The 21,415-nt window shown below is 43.3% G+C and overlaps 1 protein-coding gene across 6 annotated transcripts in view; it reads left to right on the top strand.

The window, feature by feature from the left end:
* CARS2 (cysteinyl-tRNA synthetase 2, mitochondrial) overlaps positions 1–21,415 on the top strand; it is a 172,153-nt gene that overhangs the window by 88,762 nt on the left and 61,976 nt on the right. For 4 of the 6 annotated variants that reach the window (XR_011026171.1, XR_011026170.1, XR_011026167.1 and 1 more), the window contains exons 5-10: positions 3,904–4,009; positions 11,719–11,802; positions 15,299–15,431; positions 17,019–17,152; positions 20,276–20,343; positions 21,089–21,155. Coding sequence is in view for 1 of the 6 variants with exons in the window: in XM_068268045.1 (XP_068124146.1) it covers positions 3,904–4,009; positions 11,719–11,802; positions 15,299–15,431; positions 17,019–17,152; positions 20,276–20,343; positions 21,089–21,155 (592 nt within the window). In the remaining 5 variants the exon portion in view is untranslated. The remainder of the gene's footprint in view (positions 1–3,903; positions 4,010–11,718; positions 11,803–15,298; positions 15,432–17,018; positions 17,153–20,275; positions 20,344–21,088; positions 21,156–21,415) is intronic. The other 2 variants (XR_011026168.1, XR_011026169.1) reach the window with 2 other exon arrangements.

Below are 21,415 nucleotides of genomic sequence, written 5' to 3'. Positions count from 1 at the left end.
ATGGTCAGTAAACCATTTACCAGTGGTTTTGGCACTGTGAGTAGGTGCCAGGTCGTGCTGAAAAATGAAATCTTAATCTTCATAAAGCTTTTCAGCAGATGGAAGCATGAACCCACTTTTGAACCAGAAACAGCGGCAGAAGTGCCTGACCTGAGCTACAGAGAAGCAGCACTGGACTGTTGCTCAGTGGTCCAAAGTACTTTTTTCGGATGAAAGCAACTTTTACATGTCATTCGGAAATCAAGGTGCCAGAGTCTGGAGGAAGACTGTGGAGAGGGAAATGCCAAAATGCCTGAAGTCCAGTGTCAAGTACCCACAGTCAGTGATGGTCTGGGGTGCCATGTCAGCTGCTGCAGTTGGTCCACTGTGTTTTAACAAGGGCAGGGTCAATGCAGCTAGCTATCAGGAGATTTTGGAGCACTTCATGCTTCCATCTGCTGAAAAGCTTTATGGAGATGAAGATTTCATTTTTCAGCATGACCTGGCACCTGCTCACAGTGCCAATACCACTGGTACATGGTTTACTGACCATGGTATTACTGTGCTCAATTGGCCTGCCAACTCTCCTGACCTGAACCCCATAGAGAATCTGTGGGATATTGTGAAGAGAAAGTTGAGAGACGCAAGACCCAACACTCTGGATGAGCTTAAGGCCGCTATCGAAGCATCCTGGGCCTCCATAACACCTGAGCAGTGCCACAAGCTGATTGCCTCCATGCCACGCCGCATTGAAGCAGTCATTTCTGCAAAAGGATTCCCGACCAAGTATTGAGTGCATAACTGAACATAATTATTTGAAGGTTGACTTTTTTTGTTTTAAAAACACTTTTCTTTTATTGGTCGGATGAAATATGCTAATTTTTTGAGATAGAAAATGTGGGTTTTCATGAGCTGTATGCCAAAATCATCAATATTAAAACAATAAAAGGCTTGAACTACTTCAGTTGTGTGTATTTGAATCTAAAATATATGAAAGTCTGTTTGTCAGTACATTACAGAAAATATTGAACTTTATCACAATATGCAAATTTTTTGAGAAGATCCTGTATATACTCATATATCTATACCAATCCAAAAAATAAAAACAGTTAAAAACGCATAATAGCCTCACCATCTAATTCATATTGCACTTCCCCACACAGGTAATTCAATCAATTAATACAACTATCTCCACTCAGGGCTTAACCTCTTGAGGACTGCAGGGCTAAACCCCCCTAGTGACCAGGCAATTTTTAGTTTAAAAGGCCACTGCAGCTTTAAGGCCAAGCTGCAGGGCCGCACAACATAGCACACGAGTGATTCCCCCCCCCCCTTTTCTCCCCACCAACAGAGCTCTCTGTTGGTGGGGTCTGATCGCTCCCCCCATGTTTGTTTTTTTTTTTATAAATATTTTTGTTTGTGTTTTTTTTTTAAAAACAGCTGTTCCTTTAAACCCCTTCCCTCCCTCCCTCGCTTCCTCCCCCCAGCCAGCCAATCATGGCGATCAGCTCTCATAGGCTTTACCCTATGAGAGCCGATCGCTCTCTTGTCCCCCAGGGGGACAGCCGTGTCACACGGCTGTCCCCAGTGCAGCGCTGCTGCTGATCGCAGCGCTGCACAGAGTAAATAGACGGCGATTACGCCGTCTAACAGTCTCCCGAGCGGCAATAGCCGCTCGGAGACTGAAGGCGGGGCGGAGCTCCGCCCCTCAAGCAGGAGATGCGCGCGCAGCCTGCGCGCGATCTCCTGCAAAACAGAGCCCCAGGACTTTACGCCAATTGGCGTTAGGCGGTCCTGGGGCTGCCGCCGCGGCCACGCCTACTGGCGTGACGCGGTCGGCAAGAGGTTAATTGAAGCACATGAAGTGGAGGAACCCGGGTTCAGTCTAAAGTGCATTAGCATGTAAACAAACGCCATATGACATATATAAATATGAAAAAACTTAATGTGATAACAACCTAATACTCAAAGCTTGCAGCTCTCCTCTCCTTGAGAAAGCGGCCGGAAATCCGCGAAACTAGTGGGATCTATTGTGAGGGGAACCTCTGCCTGCCTTGCCTTACTGCACTCCCGTTTATTCATACCTGGTCTAAGTATATATATTTTTTCTAGCATGTTGTTTCTTTCTATTGCACTCTGCACTTTATCTATAGGTTGCTCCACTACAGTATTAGGTTGTTATCACATCAAGTTTTTTCATATTTATATATGTCATATGGCGTTTGTTTACATGCTAATGCACTTTAGACTGAACCCGGGTTCCTCCACTTCATGGGCTTCAATTAAGCCCTGAGTGGAGATAGTTGTATTAATTGATTGAATTACCTGTGTGGGGCAGTGCAATATGAATTAGGCCCGGTTCACATTAGCGGTGGCTATCCGGAATAGCCGTGCCGGAGCCGCACCGCATGCTGGCCGGACGAAACGGACGCACGGCATAGCAATGTAAATCTATGCCAGGGTTCACATGTGTCCGTTTCGTCCGGACCGGAGCCGGACCGGATCCGGACTCCGGTGTCCGTTCCAACATGCGCTATTTTTTGGTCCGGCTCCTCCGGCAGCCGTATCCGGGGCGGAGCCGGACTGCACCATCCGGCCAATGGAAACCAATGAGAACCGGAGAGCGCACAACACACTGGCAAAAAATCCGGATGTTCTACCCCACTTCCTATGCGGATTTTTGCGGCGATATTGGCTGGGGACACATGGGCAAGCATTTTGGAGTGGAGCAGCACAGCTGGATCCGGATCCGGAGATGTTGGCAGCATGTCGGAGGTGGAGGTGAGTGCTAAACAGCAGAGGGCCTGATTCCACAGGTCCCCCTTCTGCTGACCTCCCAGACCCCAACATTTTTTTTTTGTTTTTATACAGGTTGTTACTCTTTAAGAATCCGGATCCGGACCGCAACCGTGTTCATACCGCACGGAAACCGTATGCAACCGGACCGGATCCGGACAGGAACCGTACGGTTCAGGTCCGATCCGGCTCCGGTGCGGTCCGGACATCCGGTGCGGTTTTTGCAAAACCGCAAGTGTGAACCGGCCCTTAGATGGTGAGGCTGTGCTATTATGTGTTTTTAACGGTTTTTACTTTTTGGATTGGTATAGATATGAGTACTGGTGTATATATATGTGGATTGATTTACCCCCCCTTTTTATTCATATATCTTAGATGAACTATACGTTGTGGCTTTTTTCAATGTGTATAAATAAAGATTAATTTGTGATCAGATGAAGTACTAGCTGAGTGATGCTTTACTAGAGGGCCTCTCTTTTCTTTGTTTTTGGAACACTTTATTGACCCTAGCACACACAGCATATGCACATAGGTGTGCGGATAACCTCTCTAGCCTATGTGCAGCCGCAAACGTTTGTTACCGATCAGTCCACATGTGACTGACATGTGAGAGAGACAATAGGCACACTACTATGCACAGCATATACTTCTGAAGGGAATGTTTCTATCCTTTCATAAAAAGTAGCATTAAGGTGCCCATACACTCTTCAATTTCTCCTGTCAATATATGGCTGATTAAATTGCTCTGATCAAAGCAGCTAGAAATTGATGCAGCAGCCTGATTGATCGTTTTCCGGCTGAAATGGGTCAAAAGGCTCCATTGGTCCAGATGGAAAATCTTGGTCGAGCGGTAGCAGATCGACGACCCATAGCAATCGAACAGTGCAACACTGTGGTTCGATAGGTTTTTATTCTAAAATCTATTGAAAATCTGTTTTTGGTGTGTGGCACACATCAGATTCCTGTCAGATTTGATCTGACAGGAACCTACCTGATGGACAAATCTGGTGGAAATCTATAAGTGTAAGGCCACCTTTATACTTTAAATATTGTGGTTGCCAGTGGCTTGCTTATTATTTGCAAATAACTATTGCTTTCAAAAACATGACAGATGGACTTTTGTTCCAGGTACTCCCTCCCACATTATACATGAGGGTTACAGAACATATTCCAGAAATTATATCTTTTATTCAGAAAATTATTACCAATGGTCATGCTTATGCTACATCACAAGGTAAGTGGCTAACTTTTTTTTTTTTTTTACCTGCACTGTCATCCAGCACATACTGCTCTGTTAGCACAGCAATGTACTAAAGTGTATCCGAGGTGACATGACAAGATAGACGTGTGCATGTATACTGCCAAGCATACAAATGACTATGCAGTTTTCCTTTTCTTTCTTTTTGTGCCTGAAAGAGTTAAACATCAAGTATGCAAGTGACAATTTCTCTCCATTGGAGTTGGACTATAGCATAATGCTCACTGACAAGGAATTACAGCCATAGAACTCTTGTCTGGAAGAGAACAACTTCTATGTGCAGGGGATGGATAAAAAATGTCAATAGATCATATACTGTATTTTATCTCTGGGACACGGAGACTGTGTGAAAGATTGTATCATTCATATGAGACAATATACCATTAAATATACTTATTTTTTTTTTTTTTTTTTTTTTTTTTTTTTTTTTAGCTTTTAACCACTTGCCGACCGCCTACTTCATATTGGCGGCGGCAAAGTGGCAGCCCCAGGACCACGTAACGCAGATTGGCGTCAGGTCCTGGGGCACTCTCTGGCCGGGGATCGCGCGCTGGGATGCGCGCGCATCCACCGGCAATAGGCTCCGCCCACCCGCGACGTCAACCCGTCGGCCAATCGGAAGCGCCGGCGGGTTGTTAACCCCGCGATCGCCGCTACAAAGTGTATAATACACTTTGTAATGTATACAAAGTGTATTATACAGGCTGCCTCCTGCCCTGGTGGTCCCAGTGTCCGAGGGACCACCAGGGCAGGCTGCAGCCACCCTAGTCTGCACCCAAACACACTGATCTGCCCCCCCCCTGCCCCCTGATCGCCCACAGTACCCCTCAGACCCCCCCCTGCCCACCCCCCAGACCACCATTTGCACACAATCACCCCCCTAATCACCAATCAATCACTCCCTGTCACTATCTGTCAACGCTATTTTTTTTTTTAGTCCCTAAACTGCCCCCTGCTCCCTCCTGATCACCCCCCACCCCTCATATTCTCCCCAGACCCCCCCAGACCCTCCCCCCCCCCTGTGTACTGTATGCATCTATCCCCCCTGATCAACTGTCAATCACCTGTCAATCACCCGTCAATCACCCCCTGTCACTGCCACCCATCAATCAGCCCCTAACCTGCCCCTTGCGGGCAATCTGATCACCCACCCACACCAATAGATCGCCCGCAGATCCGACATCAGATCACCTCCCAAATCCATCGTTTACATCTATTCTCTCCTCTAAACACCCACTAATTACCCATCAATCACCCATCAATCACCCCCTATCACCACCTGTCACTGTTACCCATCAGATTAGACCCTTGCGGGCACCCAATCGCCCGCCCACACACTCAGATTGCCCTCAACCCCCCCCCTTATCGATTCGCCAGTGCATTATTTACATCCGTTCTTCCCTGTAATAACCCACTGATCACCTGTCAATCACCCCCTGTCACTGCCACCCATCAATCACCCCCTGTCACTGCCACCCATCAATCAGCCCCTAACCTGCCCCTTGCGGGCAATCTGATCACCCACCCACACCAATAGATCGCCCGCAGATCCGACATCAGATCACCTCCCAAATCCATCGTTTACATCTATTCTCTCCTCTAAACACCCACTAATTACCCATCAATCACCCCCTATCACCACCTGTCACTGTTACCCATCAGATTAGACCCTTGCGGGCACCCAATCGCCCGCCCACACGCTCAGATTGCCCTCAAACCCCCCCTTATCGATTCGCCAGTGCATTATTTACATCCGTTCTTCCCTGTAATAACCCACTGATCACCTGTCAATCACCCCCTGTCACTGCCACCCATCAATCACCCCCTGTCACTGCCACCCATCAATCAGCCCCTAACCTGCCCCTTGCGGGCAATCTGATCACCCACCCACACCAATAGATCGCCCGCAGATCCGACATCAGATCACCTCCCAAGCTCAGTGTTTACATCTATTCTCTCCTCTAAACACCCACTAATTACCCATCAATCACCCCCTATCACCACCTGTCACTGTTACCCATCAGATTAGACCCTAATCTGCCCCTTGTGGGCACCCAATCACCCGCCCACACGCTCAGATTGCCCTCAGACCCCCCCCTTATCAATTCGCCAGTGCAATATTTACATCTGCTATTCCCTGTAATAACCCACTGATCACCTGTCAATCACCCATCAATCACCCCCTGTCACTGCCACCCATCAATCACCCCCTGTCACTGCCACCCATCAATCAGCCCCTAACCTGCCCCTTGCGGGCAATCTGATCACCCACCCACACCAATAGATCGCCCGCAGATCCGACATCAGATCACCTCCCAAGCTCAGTGTTTACATCTATTCTCTCCTCTAAACACCCACTAATTACCCATCAATCACCCCCTATCACCACCTGTCACTGTTACCCATCAGATTAGACCCTAATCTGCCCCTTGCGGGCATCCAATCACCCGCCCACACCTCAGAACGCCCTCAGACCCCAGCCCTGATCACCTCGCTAGTGCATTGCTTGCATCTATTTCCCCCCTCTAATCACACCTTGAGACACCCATAAATCACCTCCTGTCACCCCCTAGCACACCTACCCATCAGATCAGGCCCTAATTTGCCCCGTGTGGGCTCCTGATCACTCGGCCAAACCCTCAGATCCCCCTCAGACCCCCTTCCGATCACCTCCCCAGTGCATTGATTGCATCTATTTTCCCCTCTAACCGCCCCCTGAGACACCCATCAATCACCTCCTGTCACCCCCCTAGCACTCCTATCCATCAGATCAGGCCCAATACATCCTGTCATCTAAGAGGCCACCCTGCTTATGACCGTTTCCACAAAATTTGCCCTCTCATAGACCACCTGTCATCAAAATTTGCAGATGCTTATACCCCTGAACAGTCATTTTGAGAAATTTGGTTTCCAGACTACTCACAGTTTTGGGCCCGTAAAATGCCAGGGCAGTATAGGAACCCCACAAGTGACCCCATTTTAGAAAGAAGACACCCCAAGGTATTCTGTTAGGTGTATGATGAGTTCATAGAAGATTTTATTTTTTGTCAAAAGTTAGCGGAAATTGGATTTTTATTGTTTTTTTCACAAAGTGTCATTTTTCACTAACTTGTGACAAAAAATAAAATCTTCTATGAACTCACCATACCCCTAACGGAATACCTTGGGGTGTCGTCTTTCTAAAATGGGGTCACTTGTGGGGTTCCTATACTGCCCTGGCATTTTAGGGACCCTAAACCGTGGGGAGTAGTCTAGAAAACAAATGCCTCAAAATGACCTGTGAATAGGACGTTGGGCCCCTTAGCGCACCTAGGCTGCAAAAAAGTGTCACACATGTAGTATCGCCATACTCAGGAGAAGTAGTATAATGTGTTTTGTGGTGTATTTTTACACATACCCATGCTGGGTGGGAGAAATCTCTCTGTAAATGGACAATTGTGTGTAAAAAAAATCAAAAATGTGTCATTTACAGAGATATTTCTCCCACCCAGCATGGTTATATGTAAAAATACACCACAAAACACATTATACTACTTCTTCTGAGTACGGCGATACCACATGTGTGACACTTCTTTTGCATCCTAACTGTGCTAAGGGGCCCAAAGTCCAATGAGTACCTTTAGGATTTCACAGGTCATTTTGAGACATTTGGGTTCAAGACGACTACTCACGGTTTAGGGCCCCTAAAATGCCAGGGCAGTATTGGAACCCCACAAATGACCCCATTCTAGAAAGAAGACACCCCAAGGTATTCCGTTAGGAGTATGGTGAGTTCATAGAAGATTTTATTTTTTGTCACAAGTTAGCGGAAATTGATATGTATTGTTTTTTTTTTCACAAAGTGTCATTTTCCGCTAACTTGTGACAAAAAAAAAATCTTCTATGAACTCACCATACCCCTAACGGAATACCTTGGGGTGTCTTCATTCTAAAATGGGGTCACTTGTGGGGTTCCTATACTGCCCTGGCATTTTAGGGGCCCTAAACCGTGAGGAGTAGTCTAGAATCCAAATGCCTCAAAATGACCTGTGAATAGGACGTTAGGCCCCTTAGCGCACCTAGGTTGCAAAAAAGTGTCACACATGTGGTATCGCTGTACTCAGAAGAAGTAGTATAATGTGTTTTGAGGTGTATTTTTATACATACCCATGCTGGGTGGGAGAAATCTCTCTGTAAATGGACAATTGTGTGTAAAAAAAATCAAATAATTGTCATTTACAGAGATATTTCTCCCACCTAGCATCTGTATGTGTAAAAATACACCCCAAAACACATTATACTACTTCTCCTGAGTACGGCGGTACCACATGTGTGGCACTTTCTTGCACCCTAAGTGCGCTAAGGGGCCCAAAGTCCAATGAGTACCTTTAGGATTTCACAGGTCATTTTGCGACATTTGGTTTCAAGACTACTCCTCACGGTTTAGGGCCCCTAAAATGCCAGGGCAGTATAGGAACCCCACAAATGACCCCATTTTAGAAAGAAGACACCCCAAGGTATTCCGTTAGGAGTATGGTGAGTTCATAGAAGATTTTATTTTTGTCACAAGTTAGCAGAAAATGACACTTTGTGAAAAAAAACAATTAAAATCAATTTCCGCTAACTTGTGACAAAAAAAAAAATCTTCTATGAACTCACCATCCTCCTAATGGAATACCTTGGGGTGTCTTCTTTCTAAAATGGGGTAATTTGTGGGATTCCTATACTGTCCTGGCATTTTAGGGGCCCTAAACCGTGAGGAGCAGTCTTGAAACGAAATTTCTCAAAATGACCTGTGAAATCCTAAAGGTACTCATTGGACTTTGGGCCCCTTAGCGCAGTTAGGGTGCAAAAAAGTGCCACACATGTGGTATCGCCGTACTCAGGAGAAGTAGTATAATGTGTTTTGGGGTGTATTTTTCCACATACCCATGCTGAGTGGGAGAAATATCTCTATAAATTGACAATTGTGTGTTAAAAAAAGAAAACAATTGTCATTTACGGAGATATTTCTCCCACCCAGCATGGGTATGTGTAAAAATACACCCCAAAACACATTATACTACTTCTCCTGAGTACGGCAATACCACATGTGTGGCACTTTTTTGCAGCCTAACTGCGCTAAGGGGCCCAAAGTCCAATGAGCATCTTTAGGCTTTACAGGGGTGCTTACAATTAGGCACCCCCCAAAATGCCAGGACAGTGAACACACCCCACAAATGACCCCATTTTGGAAAGTAGACACTTCAAGGTATTCAGAGAGTAGCATAGTGAGTCCGTGGCAGATTTCATTTTTTTTTGTCGCAAGTTAGAAGAAATGGAAACTTTTTTTTTTTTTTTTTTTTTGTTACAAAGTGTCATTTTCCGCTAACTTGTGACAAAAAATAAAATCTTCTATGAACTCACCATGCCTCTCACTGAATACTTTGGGATGTCTTCTTTCCAAAATGGGGTCATTTGGGGGGGGGGGGGGGGATTTGTACTATCCTGGAATTTTAGCCCCTCATGAAACCTGACAGGTGCGCAGAAAAGTCAGAGATGCTTGAAAATGGGAAAATTCACTTTTGGCACCATAGTTTGTAAACGCTATAACTTTTACCCAATCCAATAAATATACACTGAATGGGTTTTTTTTTATCAAAGACATGTAGCAGAATAACTTTCGCGCTCAAATGTATAGGAAATTTTACTTTATTTGAAAAATGTCAGCACAGAAAGTTAAAAGTCATTTTTTTGACAAAATTCATGTCTTTTTTGATGAATATAATAAAAACTAAAACTCGCAGCAGCAATCAAATAGCACCGAAAGAAAGCTGTATTAGTGACAAGAAAAGGAGGTAGAATTCATTTAGGTGGTAGGTTGTATGACTGAGCAGTAAACCGTGAAAGCTGCAGTGGTCCGAATGGAAAAAAAGGCTCTGGTCCTTAAGGGGTTTTATGACTGCAGTCCTTAAGTGGTTAAAAGGAAAATTTAAACTGGAATTTAAAAAATATATATTTTTCAGGAGTAGGAGAATGGGTACAATCGTTAGTCTCATCCGTTTATTTTCACCTTGGATTTCCTTTAATTGGTGAAAAATACTACAAAGATGTGGCAGTTGTGAATCCTTTCTGTTATGCCTGACAAATTATACAATTAAACCATAAATCAGGAAATTATAATGGAATGTACAAATATCATCCAATACACATTACTTAGTGGCAAGGTTAGAACTGTACCCATGATATCCAAATATAAAGAGCCATGAACATCAAATAGATGGATTGGTAAGCCTTTGATGGAGCACCACGGAATATGTTGGCACTTTATAAATCAACAATAATGGGCTTTGAGCCACTGACCAAGTTTCGAAAGCCAGTATGTAAAACATGGAGTCTTTGGGCAAGGCTCCCTAATGATCCTGGTCGCCCATGGAGCGTGCTCTAAGTGGCTGCAGCCCTGAAGCGCTTTGAGTCTGCTAGGAGAAAAGCAAGATATAAATGTTGTCTTGTCGCAATGTCTAATGTCCAACATGGGTGTGTCAGTACAATGTTGCACTAAAATAATTCATGGTAGTCTAATATATTCATGGTCATTATAACAGTATTGTGAAGAGACTCACAAACAGTAAATGATTCTGTTTTCAAAAAAGTAATTAGTCTATTGGGTCATTCATGGACCAATTTTTAGAGCAGCCTTGACAGACAGGATTTTAGTGACTTACTAGGGTCAGGCAGTTTTACCACCATTACATTTTAAGGTGGGCTGTATCCAGTTTGTATGAACTAATGTAGTCAGGGTTAATTGCATGTAGGGGATGGTCAATGAGATGCAAGTAATTCCGAGTTGATGCAGGATTATGCAAACTTAAGTATGTACATTTCTGCGTCTTAAAAATTGAGCAATCAAATTAAAACTTGTTTGCATTATCCCTCATCAACTGGAATTATTTGCATGTTCTTGACCATCCCTGCTGGGATGTGAGAAGTAAACATTTCTCCCCAGGGTTTTATTATATTTTTTTGTATTGTAAAAGTGCTCATATAAGAATTGCAAAAAAGCTTCTCTAGTCCGCCCACAGAGACGGTAATGCCAATTTGTATGTTGCATGTAAAATGTATTACAGGACATTTTCAGTGTGACAGGTTTACTTTAACCACCCTGGCGTTCTATTAAGATCGCCAGGGCGGCTGCGGGAGGTTTTTTTTTTAGTTAAAAAAAAAACTATTTCATGCAGCCAACTGAAAGTTGGCTGCATGAAAGCCCACTGGAGGGCGCTCCCGACGCATTCTTCTGATTGCCTCCGGCAATCAGAAGTAACAAGGAAGGCTGCAATGAGCAGCCTTCCTTGTTTGGCTTTCCTCGTCGCCATGGCATTGAGCGGAGTGACGTCATGGACGTCAGCCGACGTCCTGACGTCAGCCGCCTCCGATCCAGCCCTTAGCGCTGGCCGGAACTATTTGTTCCAGCTGCGCAGGGCTCGGGCGGCTGGGGGGGACCCTCTTTTGCCGCTGCACGCAGGGGATCGCCGCGCTGCGGCGGCGACCAGGTAGCACACGCGGCTGGCAAAGTGCCGGCTGCGTGTGCTGCTTTTTATTTTATCAAAATCGGCCCAGCAGGGCCTGAGCGGCAGCCTCCGGCGGTGATGGACGAGCTGAGCTCGTCCATACCGCTAAGATGGTTAAAGGCATAATAACTTGTTTTGTTAAACCTTATGTATTTGCAGGAAATGTGTATTTTGATGTCCAGTCAGTTGGAGAAAGATATGGAAAGTTTACGGGTTCTTTATCAGAGATGTACACTGAATCAGGTACTTCAATGTGTATTCATTACAGCAATATACTGGACAGTCACCATAGTCTGTCACACCTAGTACTATAGCACACATTTCTATAGAATAGTACTCTCTTCATTTCACTTGGCATTTCAGGCTCTTTAAGGTGCATATGTTACAGCCAGAACCCGAAGTGTGGCCACTTCTAGTTCTGGCCGGCCACTTCGGGTTCTGGCCGGCCAATATGCAAAGTGGCCGCAGCGCTGCGGCCAATGTGAGAAATGTAATGTTTACGGCCGTCTCGCCGCGGCCAAATTGATGACAAACTTGCTTAATTTAATGAAATGTAGCCGGCGGCAATGTCATAGAATAGATGAAGCCGCCGGCTTTCGCGCACTGCCTCTCCCCGATCCCCCCTCCCTCCTCTCCCCGCCTCCCATACAATACGTAGCAGCCGGGGGGGGACATGCAGCCGGAGAGTCGTTCGTCGCAGTAGGGGCAGCAGAGCGGGGGAGGCTGCACACATCGCTTCTGCCAGCACCCGCTCTGCAGGAAAGGCAGGATTCCCCTGCCGCGACTAACGACTCTCCGGCTGCATGTCCCCGCCGGCTACTACGTATTGTAATGGGAGGAGGGAGGGGGGATCGGGGAGAGGCAGTGCGCGAAAGCCGGCGGCTTCATCTATGACATTGCCGCCGGCTACATTTCATTAAAATTAAGCAAGTTTGTCATCAATTTGGCCGCGGCGAGACGGCGTCAACAAAACATTTCTCACATTGGCCGCAGCGCTGCGGCCACTTCGCATATTGGCCGGCCAGAACTAGAAGTGGCCACACTTCGGGTTTTGGCCGTAACACATACATACATTCAATTTTCATAGGCCAATCACTGACCAATTTTACCACCTCTATGTAGTAAGTGGGCCAACAGACTTTGAATACTATGAACAGATTGTGTAGGTAAGCTCTCATACTACGAGGAAGTAGTTAAATTGGCCAGTCACTGACCAATCAAAATTGGATGTGTGTACCAGGCTTTACACTCAATAATTTTCTTCCAAAATGATCATAGTTTTTGGATAGCCATTTCCCATATAAACGCACTGTTGATTTCTCTGCCAATCAATGTATTCTGCTTTATGAAAAGTGGAGATGGAGTAGTTACATAAGTTGCTAGTGCCTATAGCGGGTATAAAGGCAAACCCTCTCCTCTGTAGATTATAAAGGCAAACACTCTCCTCTGTAGATCAAACATCAAAAAGATTGACTTCACTCTCATGGTGATGTAATGTTGGGTAAATAACTGGATACCTCCCGCTAAGCTCATCAAAAAAAACCAAACAAACAAAAAACAAATCTTGTGTAGATCCGCCCACATCTTCAAACATCAGATTAAGGCATGTTTCTGAAACAAAGGCTGGGTATAGATGAATTCCATCTCCTACATTTCCATGAAGAGGTTAGCATAGGACATGACCACATTTGAACCCATTGCTGTACTCCATAGTTGTTTATAATAATAATCTTAAAAAAGAAATTTTTTTTTTTTTTCAATTAAAATCACTCTTTAGCTGATTTTATTTTTTGCATTGCAGTGGGGATGTGATGTTCCTGCCACATCCCATCGCAACACAAAACATGACAAACGTATGACCCTGCGGCAGTGTGCGCCAACAGGGTCATATGCATAGCGCTGAGAACTCCCCCGCTCAATGACTTATTCCCTGCTGAACAGGAACCACAACACTGGGATTCTTGTCGGTCCACGCATGCATGCTGTGACGCACTGCGCTTTGTTGTTTACACTATGCTCATCGCCCATAGACTGGCATTACCCCAAACACCATGTGTTAAGCGCGATGCTTGCTGTAACGCACTGATGGCTTTCCATTGGATCGGACACTTTATAGACTTTCATTGTTTTTGCGGCCCCTTGCAGCACAATAGGGCAGGGATGTCGTACCAGTCCTTTGAGGGCCGAGATCCTGACACATTTTTGACACAGCTCAAATTAATTGATGGGTCTGAATCAGGAAAGGTGTGGTCCATCAGGTAGATCCCATTCCTCCCTTTCTCAGTCCATCCTAAACACTGGCATGGATCTGGCCCTCCAGGCCTGGAGTTCGACGTTTGTGCAATAGGGTAATGCAAAGCAGGTTTAGCCTGCAAGTGTAAAAGGGGCCTGAAATTGTTTTGATAAAAGCCACAGGTGATTGTTGAAGAAATCTGAATTGGTCTATTAACAAAGCAAGACCACTCCTTTCTACATCGGAGGCAGCAAGTATACAAGATCTAGCAGAAAGTTGACTCTTACTTTTTTAGGAAAAAAAGTTGATCTGGACCTTACACAGTGTGTCTACGCAACACTTTGCCTCAAAACTCACACAGTCAACAGATACAAACGCCTCAAAAGAAAAAAAATTAAACTGTTAGCTCCACATATCCAAAGACTTGGGCAAAACTCTTCAGGCAGCACCAAGACCAATCTCACTGAGGGGTCCTTATGCTACCAGTGAATGCAGTTGCATCCTACACATATAATACATGTATGCATAATTGAACACATATTTAATTGGATAAAAAGCCTTAGAGCAGACTTACCCGAGGTTATCTGGGTATTTTGGGATGTTTCTAATATTGAGAAGAATTCTTAAAGGATCCAAATACTGGATGCACTGTACTCTTGTGTAATCTACCGGTATATACCTGCAAGGTCTTGTCAAGGTAGTGTAGTTTCAAATGATTAAAATGTACCATTGGTTGGGTGATGCTGCAGTTTCCACTTTGCAATTTCTTCTGTGTTCTTTCTGCTTATCGATGCAGTAAACCTGCATCACCACACTGTCCAGTAAGCAGGCAGTTGCCACAAAAGTGTAAAAGCCGATCTAGCGCCACGGAAGATGCTGCAGCTATATAAATAATAATATAGGCAATAGGGGTGTCACCTGTCCAGCTATATTTTGTGCTGGGGCCAAATGAATTACAGGATTTGCTGAATAAAATGGGTAGAACTACCTATATGTATCTATTTCTTGTGTTTGTAGTTTTACTGTTAAACAGAAAAAAAGTTTCTGTACCGTGTTAGCCAAACGAATTATGTAGGTAGAAAAAACTAAGTTTTGTAAAAATAATACCTTTTAATGGCTAACGGATATAGTTTAAATTATGCAAGCTTTCTGGGATCTAGTTCCCTAACGGCAAAATGGTAACCAGCACAACTGTCATTTCGTGTTTACGATTTACCTGCATCAGTGTTTTTACTTCAGCCTGAAGAAGGGGACTAGATCCCAGAAAGCTTGCATAATTTAACTTTATCCATAAGCCATTAAAAGGTATTATTTTTCCAAAACTTTGTTTTTACTGTTAAACAAGCAAATTTACTGATTTCTCTCTGTGTGACTAAATATCTGTTGAAGAGATTTTAACTAGAATAAATATTCATTTTGGTTCAGATCTTATTGAAATTGAGACCTCAATATAACAAGCCTTGTATTGCTCCAAAATTTTATTTGATTCTTGTGATTGTGTTTTAGTAGCTGATGACGACAAGCGTTCCCGCAGAGACTTTGCTTTGTGGAAGACCGCTAAACCTGAAGAGCCTTTCTGGATTTCCCCATGGGGTAAAGGAAGACCTGGTTGGCACATTGAGTGTTCCACGGTGGCAAGGTAAACTTTCATAAAATTGTTCCAGGGACCTCTTCCCACCTCTGTTCACAAAACGAAATAGGAAGAAGCATTTAAACTCATGCACCCCTATGATGATGCATCTCCGATCCCACAGATATAATACTCCTCTCTCCCCACATCTCCTCAATTCCTGCGGTGCCTCTTCTCCTCTGGCGCCGCTTCATGCTTCCAATGGCTTCATGCACTGGCAAAGGGGGCGGAGCTACATCACACTGCTGACATAGTCCTAATGCTAGAAGGGCCGACTGGGCAATCTGCTGCTTTGCTGCATGGCTTTGAAGAGCATGTGAAATCGGTGCACAGACATCCTGGGGCACAGTGCCAGCACCTAGCTACCCGCCTGGCAATCCTCTCTGTCACCCGGAGTGGCTCGCCCTGGTCACACCCACTAGGTACACAACTGCATAATACATAGTAGTAGAGCATTGTAACATATTGGCTAAATGTTAAGACTAAATGTTTTGAACCAGGATGATGCTTTTTGCTGTGTACTTGGGATGTTGGTCTATGGCTAGTATTGTATACTGAAAGCTTACTCTGTTAAACTACTAAAGATAGCCAATAAATGGTATTATCCTGACTCAGATTTCTGCCATAATATTCAGTAGTGACTGTTATGCTCTGAATCCCTGTGGTTTGCCAGTTTGCAGCTGTGCTGGAAATTGTGTAATAATACCCGTTGTCCTCTCAATACATAAGCTGTTGGCAGTATTGCTTTTTTATTAGTGTGTCTGCAGAAAAAAATGTGAGACTAGCAAAGGGGCAACAATACCTTTAATTTTTTACATATTTGAGTAAAGCATATCTTTTACACATCTATGCAATAATGATTGCTGTGGAGTCTCATGTACTATGGACCTCCAGCATTAAACTTTTCTCATGGATATTTAGCCTTATCCCTGCTCATCTAGAATAATTGCAGCACCCAGCAATTAATTATAAACTATTTTGAGTTATTTTTGAAATACTACTTGCTGAAAGCATATTATGCAATATAATTTTAGGAAAATAGAAGCTCATCCATGAAATGATTTGATGCAGCAGAGCCTATGGGATTTTTCTCATTAGATGAGCACTGATTACATTTTACATACACACATCTAGTTATCAGGCATTGACCCTAGGAAGCAGTTCTCAATGTTTTCCATGTATTGTGAGGATCACAATCCTTCTGTCCTCTTGCAGTGCAAGGCTATCGTATACACTGTGAAATGTTTTTAATAGTGAATAGGGATGTTTAGAGATGCAAATCCTTTCGAGTTTATACAATTTTTTTTATGCAAATGTCTGCAGCTTGAAAAAAATGGACCAATCAGTTTAAACCTGGATTTAAATTGATTTGTCAATTTTCAAACTATATATTTGCATACATTTGCATCAGCTCGGAGGTATTTGGATCTCATTTATCATCCCTAGTAGTGAAGTGTCAGAACTGACGTGGTGTTGTTACTTTTGTTTTTGCTGGGGAGAATTGCCATCACTTCTGCTCCTGTTGACCACCAGGCGCTATTCTATACCAGGAGAGAAAGTGAGGGGCATTGTTAATGCTACCTGTTTCTCTTCCAGTGCAGTGTTTGGGAAGCAGCTTGATATTCACACGGGTGGGATTGATCTAGCCTTCCCACATCATGAAAATGAAATTGCCCAATGTGAAGCCTATCACCAGTGTGAGCAGTGGGGGAACTACTTTCTTCACAGTGGTAAGACCCTTGTTAATCATGTTCTGTAACATTCTACAGTAAAGATGCCTGCTCTATGACACATAATTTTTTAACAAAACACCTGAAGTGAGAGGAATACAGATGGTGTTATTGCTGACTTCTTTGGGAAGTACAGTATACTATTTGGCTGGATGCTATTATAATTGGATGCAATTATATTTTGAGTTACTGTAATTTTTGCTCTATAAGATGCACTTTTTCTCCCCCAAAAGTGAGGCGGAAAAGTCTCTCTCTGTGCGTGCGTGCGTGCGTGTGTGCGTGTGTGTGGTGTGACCTGGCCCCAATGCACCAAAATATGTCTTTTGAAAACCTGGAGACCAACTACAAGAAACATTTTACCGCTGTGCTGATCAACAAAGGTTTCTATTAAGTATTATTGAGCCCTGCTTTGCTTGGGTATTACATACCTATTTCACTCATGACCTATAAATCAATTTATAACTTTTATGTAATTTTTTTCCCTTTTATTTGAAAGGGAAATTTTGTCTCTGCATTACAATGAAACTACCATACAAATTACAAACTGTTCATTGATTTGTAAGTGGGCAAACTTGCAAATGTTGTTCCTGGCGTTAGCTCTTAGCTTTAATAGTTTGGGTGTCTGTTTATTACAAAGAAGCAAGGTAACCTATGTTAAGCCTGTTGAGGTCCCAGGATTTAAAGGGGAAAGGAGACACTGAGAAGAGTGGTCAATTTACATATGTCATCATTTACCGTCACCCTCTGCACTCAAACACTCAAAACAAGCTGGAATTCTAGTAATGATAGAACTATAATGCAGGTGGTACTAATGACAGGCCTCAGCATGAATCTCAGGTTCAAAAGCATGGAATCTGTGTATCTGATTTATGTGCATGCTTGTGTTTCCTTTAAATAGTAATTGTTAGGCATTCAATCCAGTATCAATTATCTATTTCCATCTGTTTAATAACTAAAAAGAATGCTAAACCGGCAATGCAAAAGTTCATAATCAATCTGACATTTCTATTCTATATCAATATCAATCTCCATGTGCCCTAGCTCTTACTTAGTGCATCAGCCGCAAAAGAAAAGTTGCAGTGCATGCTGGAGGTTTGCTCTCTTCCGGTTTCTCTCTGATTGGCTGCATCCACAGGGACCTCCCCACTGGCTCCCACAGGTTGAAGACAATCCTGATGTAATTTCCTCCCTTACTCTTCCCCCCCCCCCCCAACCCCCGCATCCTTCCTCGGCATCCTCTCTACTCCTTGCACTATGACAGAGCAAAGCCGGGAGGAACAAAGGCAGCACACACAGACTCACCTCATCGTGGTTCCAGGCGCTGGAGTTCCCGTCTATACTCACTGCACTACCACCGGCGGTAGTGCAGAGTATAGAGGGGAACTCCAGCACCTGGAAGCATAAGGAGGTGAATCTGTGTGCTGCCTTTATTCTTCCCTGCTAAGTTCTGTAATGCTACGTGGAGAAGGGGGGGGGGGGGGGGTTGTTGGGAGGAAAATATATCAGGATTGGCTTTATGCTTGTGGGAGCCAAGATGGCCTCTGCCAAGAACAGACTTTTCTTTATTTTACCATATAAAATTCACTGAAGTCAAAGCGTGGACATTGCAATACATCTGTTATGCAAGTAGAGCAAGTAATTATCTACTTATGTGTTTTATTTTACTGATTTTACTACTAATAGTTTCTCTTTAAAGGTAGAACTTGAAAAGCCTCAGCGTGAATCTCAGGTTAACGTGCATGACATGTTTGCTTGCTTACAGACTGGTGTAGGTAGAGTAAGGGACCCTTTTGATCAGAGGGAACCTCAATGCTGGCGAAAGGGTTTAGTACAGAAGGTTTTTGCATGCAATCCATTTTAGAAGCGAGTATCTTCTATTAGTGCAACTAAATTAAACTTGCATTCTAGTTTCTTTCTTTTTTTTTTTTTTCCTACTACTAGAGCTCTGGCATTTTGTGAGTGTGTGAATGCAGAGGTTATGATTGTTTATTGACCACTCCCCTCAGCACCTCCTTAAAGGGGAACTTCAGCCTAAACAAACATACTGTCATCAAGTTACATTAGTTATGTTAATTAGAATAGATAGGTAATACAATCTCTTACCCAATCTGTTTTAAAAGAACAGGCAAATGTTTGTGATTCATGGGGGCTGCCATCTTTGTCATGGGGGCAGCCATCTTTTTGGTTGAAAGGAGGTGACAAGGAGAAGGAGACACAGTTCCAACTATCCTGTGTCCTGATTACCCCTCCCAGCTGCACACACTAGGCTTCAAATGTCAAATTCAAAATGTAAAAAAAAAAATTGCACCAAAACAGCAGAACGACAACAACAACATCAGAAATCCCATCATGCTTTGCACAGCATCAGGGGAAAAAAGCCCGGGCAGTTTTTTTCTGTGCAGCTAAAAATGAGGCTTGTATAAGAGAAACAAAGTTCTGATGCTGTGAAACTGTTAAAGAAACACAAAGCCTTTTCAGTGCTGCTGAGTCGATTTTTAGTCCGGAGGTTCACTTTAACACCTTTAAATCCTGGGCCCTCAACAGGATGAGCATATAGCTTCCCTTGTTTGTATGTTTTGGGGCATAACCGGTACAACTCAGCTTAATTTTAGGAGTTTGTGATAACTTTAAGATTCCCTCATGGTGCTGGATTCATATGTAATGTGTGATCCATATTCTTTGTACCTTATGTCTTGACATTTCTTAATAAAAATACAACAACCAGTCTATGGAATTATGCATAATTCATAATTATTACTGTCACAATGTCCTAGTGGATTAATGAGCAATAATCCTCACTACTAACCAGATGTCTTGCTGATATGTTTTATTGATGCATATTAATTGCACCAGGAAAACATCTAACATAGTTTTTCAGGCTTTCTGTGTCTCTGCATTTTCTATTAATTCCAAGTTTCCTCTCCATACTTTGATCAATTTTCAAGTCACAATGTGTATCTATGAAGGTGACTTCATAGGCTGTTTGCACTCCTTTTTTTTCTCCTCTTCATTATTCAGCTTGTGCATTGGCGTGTTTTTATGGTATCTTTAAAGACTGTCTCCTAATTCAGATATATTCTAAATGACAAAATGAGGACACATCCAGTTACTTTTTCTTCTTAGGACATTTACATCTGAAAGGAAGTGAAGAGAAAATGTCGAAGTCTTTAAGAAACTACATAACAGTGAAGGTAATATTTGTGTCAGCTGGTTAGTTTCACAGTTCACTGTTGTTTTTATTCCTATGCATTTATGTTGCGTTGGCTGATATTTTAAGCTATTCTTAGAACAAATCATGTCATTAACTGCCTCTCAGCAGGGGCACAGTCTAATGTACTTGCCACAGTCTAGATACAGTATATTATGGTGTAAGCCAAATAACCTGTTATAAGGATGTGGAATGCGACCCATGCAACCTCCATACATTGACCTGGTTAGTTATTGAACAGGAAAAGGAAATGGAATTGGTCTCCACCTGGATTTAGCAATTATAGCTTAGTTTATTCATAGTATCATAACCACAATACCGCACAACGTTTTGGCACGTAGACCTTTGTCAAGTGCACTTGACGAAGGCTTATGTGCCGAAACGTTGTGCATGTTGTCATTGCAGCTTACAGTCCATGGACTTGTGCTTAAACTGCACTCAGAGCTGCCCGCATCGATGCACTGCGTTATCCCAATGGAATGCCTTGCACTGCAAACATACGAGTGTTAAAGCGCCATTGAAATGTAATTGCACCATGTTTTGTTGTTGTCCTGCAACATAATGGACATACAGTAGAGCCTGATACAGTAAACTCCAATTAATTTGCTATGCGCAGGGAGTAAAGTAAAAACAATATTTTTTTAAATACTATGAAATCTTTTCATCATCATTGGTTCAATGTAAGCACAAAATGCCTATGATTACTTGTGATGTATTTTCATCTACAGGAACATCTGAATTCATATTCAGCTGAAGAGTTTCGGATGTTTTGTTTGCGTTCTAAATATAAATCAGGTATTGATCCTGAAATCTTGCTGTCATTTTAATTTTATTTGTAAATCTAATCTGCTTTCCCATAACAATCGGATGATTTGTACAAAGGCACCTGTTGCTGTATAGTGATCTCTAGATATTCATTTCCATCTCTTGTTATTACTCAGAGCTAACAGTAATTTGCCCCCTTCTAACATGCTCACAATTGAATTTTTGAGATGTGAACATAAAATGGTAATTTAGAAACCTACTTGTATTGCCCATAGCATAATTCCGTTTTC

Source organism: Hyperolius riggenbachi, chromosome 2, assembly GCF_040937935.1.
Source record: "Hyperolius riggenbachi isolate aHypRig1 chromosome 2, aHypRig1.pri, whole genome shotgun sequence".
Lineage (NCBI taxonomy): Eukaryota > Metazoa > Chordata > Amphibia > Anura > Hyperoliidae > Hyperolius > Hyperolius riggenbachi.
The sequence above is the reverse complement of the archived record's forward strand: the minus strand, read 5'-3'. Positions and strand labels throughout refer to the sequence as shown.